The sequence below is a fragment of the Pungitius pungitius genome, chromosome 11, assembly GCF_949316345.1.
Source record: "Pungitius pungitius chromosome 11, fPunPun2.1, whole genome shotgun sequence".
NCBI classification, from domain to species: domain Eukaryota; kingdom Metazoa; phylum Chordata; class Actinopteri; order Perciformes; family Gasterosteidae; genus Pungitius; species Pungitius pungitius.
In genome coordinates, this window is record NC_084910.1 from 14,076,056 (window position 1) to 14,091,398 (window position 15,343).

The 15,343-nt window shown below is 48.1% G+C and overlaps 3 protein-coding genes across 5 annotated transcripts; all 3 read left to right on the forward strand.

The window, feature by feature from the left end:
• The first annotated feature begins 382 nt into the window (after positions 1-382).
• il11a (interleukin 11a) lies at positions 383-6,006 on the forward strand. Its single transcript, XM_037453471.2, has 5 exons — positions 383-515; positions 1,171-1,328; positions 3,956-4,051; positions 4,206-4,367; positions 4,507-6,006. The coding sequence occupies exons 1-5, from the start codon at positions 509-511 to the stop codon at positions 4,684-4,686; spliced, it is 603 nt and encodes a 200-aa protein (XP_037309368.1). The 5' UTR covers positions 383-508; the 3' UTR covers positions 4,687-6,006.
• A 322-nt stretch (positions 6,007-6,328) lies between these two features.
• znf628 (zinc finger protein 628) lies at positions 6,329-12,704 on the forward strand. The gene is made up of 9 exons (XM_037453304.2): positions 6,329-6,469; positions 6,699-7,412; positions 7,509-7,581; positions 7,677-8,603; positions 8,792-8,962; positions 9,109-9,442; positions 9,580-9,734; positions 10,009-10,251; positions 10,382-12,704. The coding sequence occupies exons 2-9, from the start codon at positions 7,030-7,032 to the stop codon at positions 12,353-12,355; spliced, it is 4,260 nt and encodes a 1,419-aa protein (XP_037309201.2). The 5' UTR covers positions 6,329-6,469; positions 6,699-7,029; the 3' UTR covers positions 12,356-12,704.
• Positions 12,705-12,800: 96 nt separating this feature from the next.
• Positions 12,801-15,268, forward strand: nat14 (N-acetyltransferase 14 (GCN5-related, putative)). 3 transcript variants are annotated; one of them, XM_062565660.1, is made up of 4 exons: positions 12,801-12,963; positions 13,612-13,762; positions 13,854-14,159; positions 14,258-15,268. In XM_062565660.1, exons 2-4 carry the CDS (start codon positions 13,682-13,684, stop codon positions 14,729-14,731), a joined length of 861 nt encoding a protein of 286 aa, XP_062421644.1. In that variant the 5' UTR covers positions 12,801-12,963; positions 13,612-13,681; the 3' UTR covers positions 14,732-15,268. The 3 variants fall into 3 exon arrangements, with proteins under 3 accessions (XP_062421644.1, XP_037309333.2, XP_062421643.1); XM_037453436.2 differs by having other exon boundaries at positions 12,802-13,005; positions 14,258-15,267; XM_062565659.1 differs by lacking the exon at positions 12,801-12,963 and having other exon boundaries at positions 13,059-13,762.
• Positions 15,269-15,343: the final 75 nt, after the last annotated feature.

Here is a 15,343-nt window from a genome sequence, read left to right on the forward strand (position 1 = left end):
AGCGTGCGTGCGTGTGTGTGTGTGTTTTTTATGAATGAAGTGAGTCACTGCGATGTGTCATAGGCCCGACGTCTTTATAAAGGAAGTTTTAAACAAGCCTAAACACTTCACTGCGCGCAAAAAATTGGACTTACCACACTCGCATCTTTCTCTCTGACTTCTGTTGCCTCTCTCTCACCAAACTGTCCAAGTGTCTCTCTGCCTCCAGCGCGCCATAAAGACCACCAGGACCCATCTCAAACTTTACCAGAGACAGAAAGTTCGATTACTTTTACCGTCCTTTTTTAAAATATATTTATATAACTATCTCTGAGAGGTGCAGTCATCCCTCTCCTCTCTCATTCATCCTCTCGTCCTGAGCGCTTTCCTCCTCTCTCTGACTGAAGATTGCGAAGAAGAAACCGGAGCACGTGACCGTTTCCGGAGTTCCATTTATTTATTATTTTCCTATTTATTTATTAGCCACCGTTTGTTTGCTGGTTTACCTGTCCCGTGGAGCCGACCAAATATGAAATGTAAGTGTGCTTTTCTAATATTTGTATTTTGTGCTACTTATTTTGCATAGTAATCATTTATTTCTAAATGTTAATTTGATTGTCAGCAGATATTTGATAGGCTTTACTACAAGCCAAACATGATTAATTATTCACACTCCATTTGAAACAAGATGCTCCTGCAGTGTGATTCTTGTGGTTCACCTGTAATTAGGAAGCATTCATTATTTTAACACAGCTGTGGTTCCCTTTTAATACTTAGTCTACCTCGTATTTGAACTTGAAAGGAAAAAAGAATGAATGAGCTTACTGTTAGAGAGTTGCCTTGGCTGGGTCTATATAATTTATACTACCAACTCATGTACCTATCCAGTTGCAGGTGTGACAATCAGCCGCATTCATTGCAGTTGCTTATGGTAAAGCAGTGATCGGGATATTCAGTGTCAAAGCCCAGCGTTTTTTTAATGATTTAATGATTTGCAATCGGCCTGTGTAAACATGACTCTGACACTGAAGCTCTTCCCTCTGGATCCCTGTGCCAAGTCTGGAGCCTCTGTTTATATTATGGTGTGGTATCTTCCCTGGGAGCAGAGAGCCGTGGCCTGAGGTCATTGTCATCATAGCGAGATGACAGCGCCTCTCCACTAATTGCATCCGTTTCGTTCTACCCCTGCAGTGCTGCTCAACTCCTCCCGCTCGCTCCTCTTCTCGCTGCTGCTGGCTCAGCTTCCCGCGTTCACGAATGCCTCGCCACTGCCGCAGCGGCGACCGACCGACATGGACAGACTGTCCAATCAGACCAAAAATCTGATGAAGCTCACCCAAGAACTGCTGGTAGGTGAAGATGTCGTCGTGGTGTCTGCCGATCGGAGGAGAGGCCAATGATGGAATTGTTAGTGTGAGGGTGGACAGAGGATGCTTGATTGATCTGTGCCTAATGGGATTCAGGTGTTGATGTCACCTTTTCAGTCTGACAGCAGTAACTTTGCACTGTGCACAAACTACATGGGTGAGCTCAGTTTGACTTAAGCTCCTTTAATGGGTGACAGACTGGCTGCATGCTTAGATTAGGGCAGCAAAAAGGCCTCGGGGAGATTTGAGTGATCTCACTTTTAATCCACACTGGACTTACTGTGTAAGGGGGGGGGGGGGGGGTGGCTGACTCAGCAACCTTCACCTGACTGGTGGCGGTAAGCTTTGTGGCCAGGAAAGTGAAAGTGACATGAAGTTTTAAAGAATGTACAGACATGTACATCAATGGCCTATTAGAATGGGTGAAATAATCAAGGGGCTAAATAAACTAATGAATTAGTTCCACCACCTGCCTCCATCCAAGCTACACATTCCCTCGTGAAATGAGAGCAAAGTATCATTGGCATGTTTACATAGAAACATGTTTATGTTCTGCGGTTATGTGGAACTGGAATTTGTGGAGGTTTTTTTTATCATTATTATTATATGTGTACCATACCGACAACCCTGGCTCCAAATTTGATTTTGTTGACAGTCAAATAGGTAGGAATCTCAGATCTGAAACCACAACTAAGATTTGGCTTCAGCTGGTGACCAACATGTATCAACAGCACTTTGAACGGGTGAAAAAAAAACACAGGACCCTATCTGAGGATCTTCGGTTACACACGGCTTATCTGGTTTCTATTTTTGCATTATGCAAATCACTCAACTCTTTTCTTCAGGGGGATAAAAATCAAAAATAGCCACATACTCTCTCTAGTCTGGGCAGGTAGATATTATTGTGTTTGTGCGCGTGTTTGTGTGTGTGTCTGGTTGTGTAATAGAATAATGCCATTGTGTAGCAGAAGTCTGTAACCTGGGCTCCAGATGTCAATAAACTATCAAAGGGTGATCGGGACAGTAGAAGACGGTGTTCAGTAACATGGAAGATTTATTTTAATTTGTTTTTCCTTATTGTGTGGAATTCCACTAGAGAGAGGAGAAAGTTAGGAAAGATAAATAGAACGGGAACCCATGGAAAGTCCCTAAAAAAAAAAGCAATGAAACTGAAGCGTTAAGAGCGAGAAAATAGTGTGTGTGTCCACACGTAGGTCTATATAGGTTATCTAACGCAACTGTGTGTGTAGCAGTGTATATTTGTGTTTTTGTATGCACTCACTATGTGTGTATGCATTTGTGCATGCATTTTTGTGGCTCTGTGTGTGTGTTGAAGGTTCTGTAAATAGTCATGGTTATGTAGGTGCGGTGTTTAGTGTTTTTCTTTCGGTCGCCACAGCAAAGTGACCTGATAAAAATCCAAAAGATTTATCACATTCCAGTATTTGCACTCAGGAAGAAAAAGGTTGGATGCGAGGGTTCTGTTGGGTGAGGTTCTGATCTGTGAGGGAGAGAGCAAGAAAAGGAGGATAAGAGGGAGAATTAAAGGCTGAGAAAGATGGAGCAAAACCACAAGAGATGAAGAGATCACAGAGCCAACTAGATGACAAGCCGGTGGTGTATGTGTGTGCATGCATGCACATATGCACGCGATTTTGTATGGGCTTGTGCACCTGGTAGGAAATACGGAGAGGGGGAGAGTAGTGAAGAGAGGGGGGGGGGGGGGAGAGAGGAGAGGGTAGGGGAGCGAGGAAGGGGACAAAAGCAGCAGAGACAAAACATTGGACCACAAACATAAGTGAGCTCTTACGAAAGGCTGATGGAGAGACATGCGAGACAATGTGGCACATTCATCACTTAAAAAACGTCAACACAAACAACTGGAAGCAAACAGCAGAGCACGGAAAACCCTGCATAACAGGTTAAGGAAGCATTAAGTACACGCAACTTGTTTACAGAAAAACATTTCTCAGCCCTCATCACCCTAATATTGTTATGTTCCTCTACTGATTGGGAATGACGCAGGCCACATCAGTCATCTCCATTTATCCCCGCTCATTACTGACCAGGCATGCATCTTTAATACTACTAAAAACAGCACAGCTGCTTTTGGAAAGGAGAACTCTGTGAACCTGCAGTCAGGTTGTTTATCTCCCTCTGGTGACCACAGCGAGAACTACATCCGCTGTCTGGCTGTCGTTTAGGGCACAACTCTGGCTGGGCAGCGGCACTGCGTCATTCGCTCTTTTTATAGCTGTGACCCTGGAGTTTCCCCACAGTTTCTGTGTTGTCGGTCCCACTTGGAGCTTTCTTAGTCATTGCATATGTTGTTATCCTCGCTCCCTGTAGAAAACATCCTGTGGGTTCGGGTCATTTGCTCTTATTGTTGACATTTGGGGGGGCAGGCAGAATGTGGGTGAACTCACACTGACCCGATCAACCACACTCCCCTCAGTGAGAGCTACTGTCTCCAGGCACAGAAAACAGTCTTCCGGTGGAGGTGCCGGACTAATACTTTCCTCGTGTTGCCGTGACTTGTCGCGGGATGAATTAAGTTGCACCGATGCAAATGACTAACTGGGTGCTTTGCGTCTTGTTTTCTCTCTCAGAAGGAGCATGCCTTCGACTCAGATGTGGAGCCCCACCGGTTCAGATCCCTGCCAGAAATGAGCAACAGATCAGCCAATGACCTCAACAATCTTGAGGTAATGCTCTGATATTTGCATTCCGTGTTTGTATGTGACTGTGTGCGTGAGTGCGTGCTTGCTTGCTTGTGAGGGTGCAGGGCCCTGTCTATGCACACTGTCCAATCTTGACACACCCATGCTAAGTCTCTAAGTGTGCCTGTGTTGTTTCCAGCTGAAGCCCACACTCTCACAGCTGCATGCTGACTTGAAGCTGTATGAGCACCACTTTGAGTGGTTGAACAAGGTTTCAAAGAAGCACCACCACCCTGCACTGCCCAAGCTGTCGGAGATGATCAGAGAAATGAAATCTCTCATTTTTTTGCTGCACCGTCAGGTAAAGAGCTGAGTCTCCCCATTTCACTCTCAGGGGTCTTCAATGTTTAATATGATGTTCATTCATTGGTTTTAGCATAAATACGTGAACACATTTATTTTTTTCTAATGTGTTTGTCCGCCTGCCATTTCTGGTACAGATGGTGAGAGTTGATGCCCCGAAGGTAACTCAGGCAACCCCCTCCCTCCCACCTCACCTGCCCTATCAGTTTGATGTCCTGCAGTCCAGCCATGAGCTCCTTCAACACTTCAAGCTTTTCTGTGATTGGGCGTACCGAGCATTCATCAGCCTCAAGCCCAAAGCCCCTCCAGTACAATGACGATCCAAGCTCATTCATTATTTTCCTCCTAACTACACGGCGGCAGAGCCAGTGATGATACGTGGAGCCGTGCCTCGGCCAATAGGGGAATTAGGACCACGTCAGTGTGCACTGTATTCAACAGCATCCCTTAAGAGGCCAAATTTCAACCAATGATGTTTGTGTTGCGGAATGAGTTTTCATCATAGCCAATACGGATGTGCAATACTGCAACCAGTTACAACATCAAGATTCCTGCTAAAGCAAACTGCCAGATTAACTAGAAAGATCATGTCCCAAGTCCCCAAACTGTCTCCTAAAGGCCTTCCCCATGGCCTGGTTATTTATATATTTATTTATTTATTGACTGTTGGTAATTTATTTGATTTTATTTATTTGAAGTTGTCATGTGTCACTCAAATCTTTGTTTTTGTGTTAACGTGAATTTATTTGCCCACATTTCTGTAATCTTTCTTTTTGTCTTGTGTCTCACTGATCGACTCTCAAGAAAAACACGGTAGCACTTCCTTGCTTTTGTTCAGACTAACTTAATCTACTTCGCATTTGTGTATTTCTTTAGCCAATAATTCCTCCAGTTGAAGTAGCTCACATGCGGTACAGCCCATTCTTTCCCAATCTATCACTTACAGTGCCTGTAAATTAAAGATTTCAGAAGATGTTAATGTTATCTCCTGACCTTGATAAATAACATATCAATTGAAAATGTCAACGTGGTTGTCGAAGAGAAGTAAATATTCTCTCTTGCCTGTTTCTCATGCGTTGTGGTACACTTGTATGAATATGCCCTGTTGCTGAACACTGATGGACCTGATTAAATTCTTTGCACAAACTTGTCAGGATTAGCCTCTTGGGTGAGTGAGATGGCTAATTTTGAACTTGGGCTTTAGGGTAGAAAAGTTTGTATTTGTTAGTTCAACACCCAACGCCTTAAAAATACTATGTATTGTGACACTATGTTCTTAGTGTGTACATAAGTGTAAAGGAATGTAAATGGTTGCATACAGTGCTTCTGTGTTTATTATATTGTAATATATAATTATTTTTAATTACTTTACCAATTTTCACTATCCTTTTTCTTTTCTATTGTAGTATGTGTTACAGTATTGACTATTTATTTAAGTAACTTGGTGGAACTATTTATTTTGTGCTGGAGTGGAGCAATTCTCCTATCTTTTTGTACTTTTATACAGTTTTTAATCGTATTCACGAATATCATACCATCATGTTTAAATTATTGTTGTTACATCAAGATGCCTCTTCCACACCCTCATTGTACTCAATGTGAAATATGTGCCTTGGTGAAATAAATACTAAAGAATGTGCACAATGGGTCTTGAGTTTATGTGTCTTTGTAACCATGCTCCACCTACCCTGCAATGACAGCCGTGACAGATGGAAGTGAGGGCAGAAACACACACGCACTACATTACCCAGAAGTCTGTGCGCCAGAATCTGAATGTAGCATTGTGTTTATAAGAAATATAATTTGGTGTAGATGCATTTACTAATAAGTGGCTTCCTTCAAACCCAGGGGTGAGATTTGATTCCAAGTAATGTTTAAAAACGTCTATCTGTCTGTCGAAGCTCTTAGCCAATAGCAGTAGAGTATGCATAGCGGCCGGCAGCCAATCGCCGTCGCCGTTCTTGGGAGGCGGAATCGGGTGGAGAACCGCTGTTAGTTTGCGCTGTGTTTATTGTTAAGGTTGTGTGGATTAGCACTGCGGTTCCCGGTTCCATTTCAACACATTAACCCCGTAACGCTGAGACGAGGTGAAGATGCGCGGTGAGTGCTGCTTCCGCCGCGTTCACCCACGTCCTCGTCGAGTCGTTTAACGGCCGAATGCGGCGTAGACGGCGGCTAGATTCGCTTTAAACTGAGGCCAGTAGCTGATTTTGTTGATGCCGTGAAAACGGACCTATTTTTGGTTACTGTGCGCGTTACTAATGAAGTAGCTTCATGTGTAACGTAGCTGTAACCTCTTTGTGTGTGTGTTTCTTTTTTTTGTTGCTAGCTCGCTCCGCACTGCGGGGACGGACAGAAACCGACTGACTGCCAGAGGAAAGGCAGCAGGGGGGTTGAGAAAGAAGGGGGGGGCAAGGTTCACTGACCGGAGGCGGAAGAGAGGGGATTTAAAGGGGACCTCCTCACCTGGAGTTACCAACTTCTACACAACTTTATTCCCGATCCACCTGATGTCAGACCTGTCCTGAGCTGTCATACTTGGTGTGACTTGTTGTGGGGGGGAATTGATGAAAAGACACAGAATAAAACGTGAATGAAGGAGAGTCAAAAGAAGAACCATGATACCGCACCAGAACTGACCGCCAAGGAACTGCCCCGTAATGGCTAACTCGTTGGCCTTAGTGGTCCAAGCAGAACTCTTACCGCCTCAGCCCAACTCCTCCCTCTCTCCTTTCCCCTCCCTCCTCGGTTCGGGAGAGGACGTCGAGGACGAGAGGGACAGCGGCGAGCTGGTGGAGGAAGACAAAGGCGTGGTGGAGGGTGGGGAGGTGGTCCTGGACATGGTGACGTCGTCGGCGTCCGGTCAGCCGCAGCAGCCCGAGCCGTCGGACCATCCCTTCCAGTGTATGGACTGTGGGAAGAGCTTCAGGTGGTCGTCCAGGCTGACCCACCACCAGCGGAGCCACAACAATGAGAGACCTTACCGCTGCAACCTCTGCCCCAAGGCCTTCAAGGGCTCTTCTGCTCTCCTCTACCACCAACGGTACCCGTCAATCAAATCAGGAGGGTGGATCACGCAAAATACATAATCCATAGCTTTCTTTTAATGGAAAACTTCTGTTGCGTTTTCTTTTCGCAGGTCTCACTCGGGGGACAAGCCTTACGAGTGTCAGGAGTGTGGCAAGGCCTTCAAACGCTCCTCTCTGCTCCAGGTGAGGTGTCAAACTAAAGATTTTTATTAACAAATGAAACAAGATGGTTACAAATGAGCACTATATCCAACGCCTGTATCTCTGTCTGTCTCCAGGTCCATCAGAGTGTCCACACTGGAGTGCGTAACTTCTTGTGTCCCTATTGTCCTCTGACCTTCAAATGGAGCTCTCATTACCAGTATCACCTGCGCCAGCATACTGGAGAGTGCCCTTACCCCTGTGACACCTGCCCAAAGGCCTTCAAGAACTCGAGCAGTCTGCGGCGGCACAAGAACGTCCACCTCGGCCTCAAGCCTTACACCTGCACGGTGTGCAACAAGTCCTTCACCCAGTCTACCAACCTGAGGCAGCACATGAGGATACACACAGGTGAGAGGCCCTACATCTGCGCTGAGTGCGGACGGAGCTTCACACATTCATCGAACCTTGCCCTGCACAAGAACTCGCACTCCAACCCCACAGCAGGAGGGAAGGAGGGAAAGAGGGGAGAGGACGCTAGGAAGGACGACGAGCTGGTGGTCGGGGCGGAGGAAGTGACGTCGTCCATGTTGACGGACATGGTGGGATTTGTGAGCCAAGAGGGAACTGATAGAGTCGGGGTGGGGATGGAGGAAGTGTTCCTGTCAACCACCCCGTCCGGACAGAACGCGAGCCTCCTCCCCCAGCTCACCCTCGCCTCCCCTGGGGAGGGTGTGTGTGCCTCTAGGGCCATCGGGACAGAGGTTCACCTGAGCACCCACACGGGGGCCAGTTTGCTGCTGTACAGCTGTGGCAGCTGCTGCAACACTTTTGGCACACGGACCGATCTCGAGGACCACCAGGTCATTCACATGGCCCCTGAGGGACACTCGGCTGAAGGAGAGGAAGGGCCCGGGCCAGGGATGGAAGTTGGGGATGGGCTCGTGGGAGCTGGTCACCTGCTGGCTGATTTTGAGGAGGTGGTTGAGACTACGACGGTGTCGGAAAATGGACACACGGAGGTGCTCCTTGGTCTGTCGGAGGGAGCGGATGGCATTAATGCAGTAAGTGATAGGAGATAAGTTGTGTATCTACTCCTTGTAACCTGGCATGGAACCGAATGGCTGTACTCTTGAGGATCAAGAAACAAGCCCCGGCCAATCTTCAAAACCCTTACCCATTCTTCAAAGGGCTCGAGTCTGATCTGAAGGGATTTTATTTTAAAGTGCAACTTCCTTTGGTCTGTCCTCAGAATGTGGGAACCACCCATGCCCAGTTTGACCTGCTGCAGAGCTTCACCGAGGTGACTCAGAGCACTGAGACCGTTCAGCCAGAGGCCAGAACCACATGGGCAGGGCTGTCATGTGGCTACTGCAATAAGTCCTTCAAGACCAGCGGAGGCCTCAATAGACATGTGTCACTGGTGAGAATGAACATTATAATTGTAATTCCACTGACACTGGTATGCAAATTACTGCACCGTTTAGCACTGAGATTAATTTTTTTCTTTGCATTTCGATGCATCGGAGAATAATGTTAGCCTCTTGTGTTCCGCCTCTGTCTGTCCAGATGCACTCTCTCTCATCACAGTCCCGCTCCCAGTTCAGCTGCTCGGCCTGCGACCGCTCCTTCCCCCTTCTCTCGTCACTCCTCACCCACCAACACTCCCACACGCCGGAGCAACGTCTCCTGGCCGAGGCGGAGGCTGAGATAGTGTGCCCTCCCTCCCTTTCCCTGTCCCTGCCCCTCCCCTCCTCTCCCAGCCAGGCCGACAAGCAGCAGGAAGGCCAGAGTGAGATCCACATCAACGTCATTGCGGTGAGGGAGGAGCAAGAGGAACAACCAGCCAAAGCGACCAAAGCCCCCAAAAAGACAGCGGCCAGCAAGAGCGCTCTTACTGGAGGTAAAGCCGTGGAGATTCAACTATCCAATAAAGAATATGAGCCAAGCAATCTGTTAGTGTTTTGGTTTGATATTGATAGTAACACGTTGAATATGATTAACTAAATGTGACCCTCTCTTTCACGCACTTTGGTACAGAGAGGCCGTACCGATGCTCCGAGTGTGGAAAAGCCTTCAAAGGCTCGTCTGGGCTGAAGTACCACATGAGGGATCACACTGGGGAGAGGCCCTACCGCTGCACCGAGTGTGGAAAGAGCTTCAAGAGGTCGTCTCTGCTTTCAATCCATCAGAGGGTAGGGCTTCCGTCCCATGAAATTGAAACACGATTTTCTCCCAACAAAATATGCCTCATTTGGGAGCTAAATTTAAACACTTATGCTGCCCATGGAAATGAGGATTTCTGAAGTTAACAGCTGTCTAGTACATGTCACATCCAGCAAGGCTATAGACAAGAAAAATCCTAACTAGAATGCACACTTAAAACTGTCAAGCAGGTTTTTGTACAACTAGTGATTATAAAGAAAATAAAGGTGATCACTAACAATGTTTCCACTCCCACTTTACCAGGTGCACACAGGTGTTCGGGCCTTCCAGTGCCCTCACTGCCCTCTCACTTTCAAATGGAGCTCTCACTATCAGTACCACTTGCGGCAGCACACAGGCGAGAGACCATATGTGTGCAAGGAGTGTGGCAAGTCCTTCAAGAACACCAGCTGCCTGCGCAGACACAGCCAGATGCACTCGGGACTGCGGCCTCATACCTGCTCCATCTGCTCAAAGTCCTTCTCCCAGACATCAAACCTCAAACAGGTCAGCACTGTCTGTGCACATTTTGCTTTGATATTGTGTTGTTTCTTAGCTTTTTGCGTGGAATTGATCTTTGTTTGATCCAATTAACGGATGTTATTTCTCTCTCCTTCTTCTCTTTCTTTGTGAGCAGCACGAACGCACACATTCTGGCGAGAGACCCTTCCAGTGCACACACTGCAATAAAAGCTTTACACACTCCTCCAACCTGCAGCTCCACCTTCGCACACACTCCTCAAGCAAGGACTTCAAATGCCCGTACTGCTCCAAGGAGTTTGTCATGCACTCCTACTTGCAGAGGCACATCCGTACCCATGGCAGTGGCGTTCCACTGCCCTGCTCTGTTGGCGGAGGTAAAGACGGAGTGGCCGTGAAAGCCAGTGTTGGGGGAGTAACAACCACCACAACCCTGCTCAACCCGATCACCTTGGAAACCTCAGGAAACCACGGCAGCCTGATTGTGTCCCAGCCAGCACTTAATATTCCCCCGAACAGCTCCCAGAACTACTTCATGATTCAGACCGCCAGCGGCCTGCAGCTTATTCCCCTGACATCCCCTCCACCTGCTCCTCCGCCTCCACCACCTCCACCTTTGTCCCAAACCCAAAACTTCTTCCTTTTGCAGTGTCCATCCAATGATGGCAGCCAGTCCAGCTTGATCCTTGTCCCCACAGCGAACAACCTTCCACCAGCTCCGGAGCCTCAGACTGTGCTTCAGACTATTCAAGCACTCCAGCCCGTCCTAAACCAAACGCAGACTCAGATGTCCCATTTTCCGGCCATATCACAGCAGCCACAGCAGACCAGGTTCATAATCACCAACCATAATAATAACAATGCTCCTGTTGTCATGTCAACACGCACCCTCCCAGCCAACCCTCTACTGACGAGGCCCATATTAGGGAAAAGCACGCGGACCGCTCGGGGCAGACGGGGTCGCAAACCGAAAGCCCGTCTCCAGATGTCTGCGCCCGCTCCGGTCGGTCAGACGGCATGTGGCGGTGTGTCAGATGTGACCCGTGTCTCTCAGACTCCTGCTGCATCGACTTCCACAGCGTCACACTGTACCCTGTCAACACCTCGCACTGCTGCCCCGATTCTTTCATCTTCCACCACTGTAGCCCCGGCGATGGACACCTCAGGACCAACATCAACCGTTACCATGGTTACAGCAGGCACGACTGCCTCTTCGGTCTCTTCTCCGGCCCCTCCTGCTCTGGAACCCCATACCGCAGTGGGGCAAATGGGGACAGCGGATACCCTGACGGGGAACCAGTTTGTGTTTTGTTTTGAAAATGAAGGAGGGCCAAAGGACGGGATGACTGTCGAGGACGGTGGGCAGTCATACGTGCTACAGTTCGAGGGGGAGGCTTCCGAAGAGGTGGGGGATGGCGGAGTGGGGGGCGAGGGGGAATCACTCGTATTGCAGTTCAAGACTGATGATCAAGATGGAGGAGCAAAAATGGGGGGTAAGGGAGGGATGATGTCACTTCTGCGTGAATGGCATGGAGAAAAGCAGGGGCAGAGTGAGATTGAAGAGGAGGGAGGCCAGGGAGAGTCTTATGTCCTCCATTTCCACACAGAGGCACAGGACAGCGGCCCCTCCAGCAATGCCTTCAGCCAGGGACAAGAAACCAGCCTGCAGCTTTCCTGCACTCCCACCCAAGGTTTGGTGCCCCTTGATGGGCAGGAGGTGGTATTTGAACTGGGCGGTGAGACCAAGATGGAGCAGGACGCAGAGGAGGGTATGCAGATGATAGCTCTGATAGAAGGTGAAGGGGGGATCATGGGAGAAGATGGGGCTGGTGGCAATTCTTCAAGTGGGCGGGTGGGGGAGGATGGAGGAGCCATGGAAGGCATTTTTCAGCTGGGAAACGGAGAGGAAATTGTCATAATTGAGGTCAGCACCAGTAGTTTAAGAGAAGGAAGAATGGAGAGAGGAAGGGACGGAGAGATTTCCCAAAGTAGTGAGGTGAAATACGAAAGTGTTACAGGCGAGACTTTAAAGGAACAGAGCTCTGCAGCCAACACAGAGGCACAACAGACATCGACTGAAGACACGATACGAAATGGACCTATACCCAACTCTAAAGAGATGCAGTTCTGAGAGCGTGCATGTCGAAGAAGAAAGTGCGAGTGAATGCCTCAATATTTGTGAGCTCCGTGTGTTAGCACTTTAGTTGGAGTTCTCCTGGAGCTGATCGAGGGAGAACTTGCCGTTAGCTGAGTACTGTATTGTAATCCCATGGGGCCACATAGTAGAAATGTTATACATTCAAATGGACCTCGGAATATTCTTAAATATATTAGTTTAATTGATGCTGTCACTTACAGATGGATTATTAAGTAAATACGTTTTTTGTGAATAAGTGTTGTACATGACCCACTTTCTTTACAATTTCAACAGTAAATAGCAGTTAATTATTAATAAATCTGTCAATGCCTTTTTATTGTTGGTTTTTGTTTCTTTTTTTGTCTTGTTTTCAAAACGCACAAAGGTTATTTCTCTCACGTTGCGGTAGCCCCCCTACGTCGCCCTTTACGCACTGCGCGTCGCGCGTACGTAAACGACGCAGAGCGACACGTTTAAAACGTGAAACGGGACCTCAAACCGACTACGCGTGCATCCAGAATCCCTCCTTTGCTCCGGGAACCAGGCTCGTACGCCAATCAAACACGCAAGGACAACACGGAGGGGATACATGCAAAGCGCTGGTACCGTGTTTTCAGTTCTATTCGAGCCGCGTGACGCAGAAGGTAAGCGGGGACGCGGCGGCGGGTGTCTCCGTGTCCGCGGCTCGCGGCCGCCACATAAGGACTGACGTGTGGCCGGTGTGTGGTTCACGATCGCAGACGAGTGGCCTTTCAGGGAGCCGTGGCGACCGAATAGTAAACCAACTCTAAACGAGGGCTTTTCGAAACCCCGTTGTACGCCTCCGCTTTGTGTGTCACACCGTCATTAATCCGATGTGGAGTCGATGTTTGTGTGCATTCATACTGCGATCCGCTCAGAATAACACGTGTTACAACATTGGAGGCGATCTAACATCGCTATTATATGTATATAGCATTTATTTAACAACGTCGACAACATTACCCATCATCATGACGAAAAAAAATAATTTATATTAAAACAAAATTAAAAACCGCACCAGCAGTCATGTGGGATTCGAACCACTCATCATGCCCGACCTCTCTGATGAGTTTTCTGACCTACTTCTAAGACAGAGAGTTTCTGAACACACTATTCATGCAACATTGACCCAGAATCCATTATATCAAGGATTTTGGTACCTAAACGTCACACAATTAGCATTTTGCTAACTACTTCTGTCCCTGTACTCTCAATGTGTGTTTTTGTAGGAATTCTGTACACGACGTCGGATGTGTCCAAACGCACCAGTCCCGCTGTTATAGAGCTCCGAGCCCAAACATGGTGAAGGTGGAGCTGGACCAGGTGGTGATGAGGAGGATGAAGGAGGACGACATAGAGATGGTCAAAGCCCTCATCAAGGTCGGTTGCAGGTTTTAGACGGCTCTCGTGCTGGTGGGCATTCACTCAGTGGGTTTCTGGCGCTAATTCCTTTTAACTTGCGTCTCTCCAGGAGGGCTGCGAGGGCACAGAAAACCGTCTTATCCTCCACGTCCTCACTCGTCCGCTCTGCCTCTTCATCCTGGCTGTTTGCTCCTCAATGCTGCGCTGCCTCGTGCATTCCTTCGTCCTGACCCTCGCTATTCCCGTCTTCCTGCTAATTGTTTTTCTCAAAATCACCATGCCGCGGTCCACAGGGGTTCTGGGCAGCGTCCGGCCCTACTGGGACTACGTGGGCAGCAGCTACCGAGGGACACAGGACGAGACACTGCCCAATCCATTCAGCGGGATCAGCGGCAAGACACCCGGGGCTAGAAAGGTTGGTCTGCCACGTGGGCTCGACAGCGTTTTGTGTAGTTTGCACTTAATTCCAGTCACCTGACGTCGCAGCCCTATAATCATTCTTCCATTGCTCAGCCGAGGCGCAGGGTCGCACCCAAAGACAAGGGCGCCGATCTGCCAACAGAAAATGTCACCCCAGAGCGGGAGCAGGAGGCAGGGCAGATCTGGGTGGCGGAGTGCGATGGCGAGATCCTCGGCTGCATCTTCAGGGAAAGCGAGAAGCGGGCCGACGTGACGAGGATCTGCAGGTTGGTGACGGGCTGCTGGTACCGCAGGGAGGGTCTGGGCCGGCTGCTGGTCCAGGGCCTGGAGCAGAGGGAGCGGGAGGCCGGCGCGCGCAGAGTGTACGCTCACGTCCCTCACCCGTCCAAACTGGGGGAGACCTTCTTTAGGAAGCTGGGCTATCGGCAATTTGGGGAGGGGGCCCATGCAAAAGAAGACAGAGACGACGATGAGGAGGAGGAGGAGGAGGAGGAGAGAAAGCTTGAGCCTCCAGAGAGAGGCTTTCTGGGATACCCCCTCACTAAAGTGTTTTACAAAGACCTGTGATGGAGTGATGATGGACTCGTGGAGATAAAAGGGAGTCATTGGAATGGCTGGAGGTAAAGAAGCCATAGCACAAGTTCTCACGGCTGCCGCTTGTGTGGATATTTGTTTATTTCATATTTTGTGTTATTTATCCAAGTATTTGTTTACTGTATTTGTTGCTTTTCTGTTAGTTTGAACTGTATTTTTACCTTTTTCTCCAATAAAGAACCTTCTCTCTGTTCAACAAATGGTTGTTATTTAAAAATGTAATAATAGCCACAATCATGCTGTTCTCTCATCATTAATAATCAAATGAAATATTTATGTAAAATGTGCGTTTCCATACGGTGTGTTTGCATGTTTTTTTTCCCCAAGGCTTCCACACAGTAAAGGATGTGTGTGATTGCACACATTTGTTTGTGTGAAAGGATACAGATGTGTAGGAGGATGTGTGGTTTTGGTGAATCTGCAGAATTCTTCTGCTTTTATCTTTAGTTGCTCAGCGTCACGTATGTTGTGAGTCTGCTAGAACTCCTGCATCAGCCTGTGTTCTTTTATTTGAGTTTTCTTTGTTTGTATGAAAAACAGAATGTTTATTCTAGTTGTTAAATAAATAATTTATGGTTGAACATA

Excerpts from the sequence above, each read along its gene's own strand:
- il11a (XM_037453471.2), top strand. Across the intron at positions 1,329-3,955 it reads AGCTCACCCAAGAACTGCTG|AAGGAGCATGCCTTCGACTC; the intron begins GTAGGTGAAGAT and ends TTTCTCTCTCAG. Across the intron at positions 4,052-4,205 it reads ATGACCTCAACAATCTTGAG|CTGAAGCCCACACTCTCACA; the intron begins GTAATGCTCTGA and ends TGTTGTTTCCAG.
- znf628 (XM_037453304.2), top strand. The coding sequence starts at position 7,030 with ATGGCTAACTCGTTGGCCTTAGTGGTCCAAGCAGAACTCTTACCGCCT. Across the intron at positions 8,604-8,791 it reads GAGCGGATGGCATTAATGCA|AATGTGGGAACCACCCATGC; the intron begins GTAAGTGATAGG and ends GTCTGTCCTCAG. Across the intron at positions 9,735-10,008 it reads TGCTTTCAATCCATCAGAGG|GTGCACACAGGTGTTCGGGC; the intron begins GTAGGGCTTCCG and ends CCACTTTACCAG.
- nat14 (XM_062565660.1), top strand. The coding sequence starts at position 13,682 with ATGGTGAAGGTGGAGCTGGACCAGGTGGTGATGAGGAGGATGAAGGAG. Across the intron at positions 13,763-13,853 it reads TGGTCAAAGCCCTCATCAAG|GAGGGCTGCGAGGGCACAGA; the intron begins GTCGGTTGCAGG and ends GCGTCTCTCCAG. Across the intron at positions 14,160-14,257 it reads AGACACCCGGGGCTAGAAAG|CCGAGGCGCAGGGTCGCACC; the intron begins GTTGGTCTGCCA and ends TCCATTGCTCAG.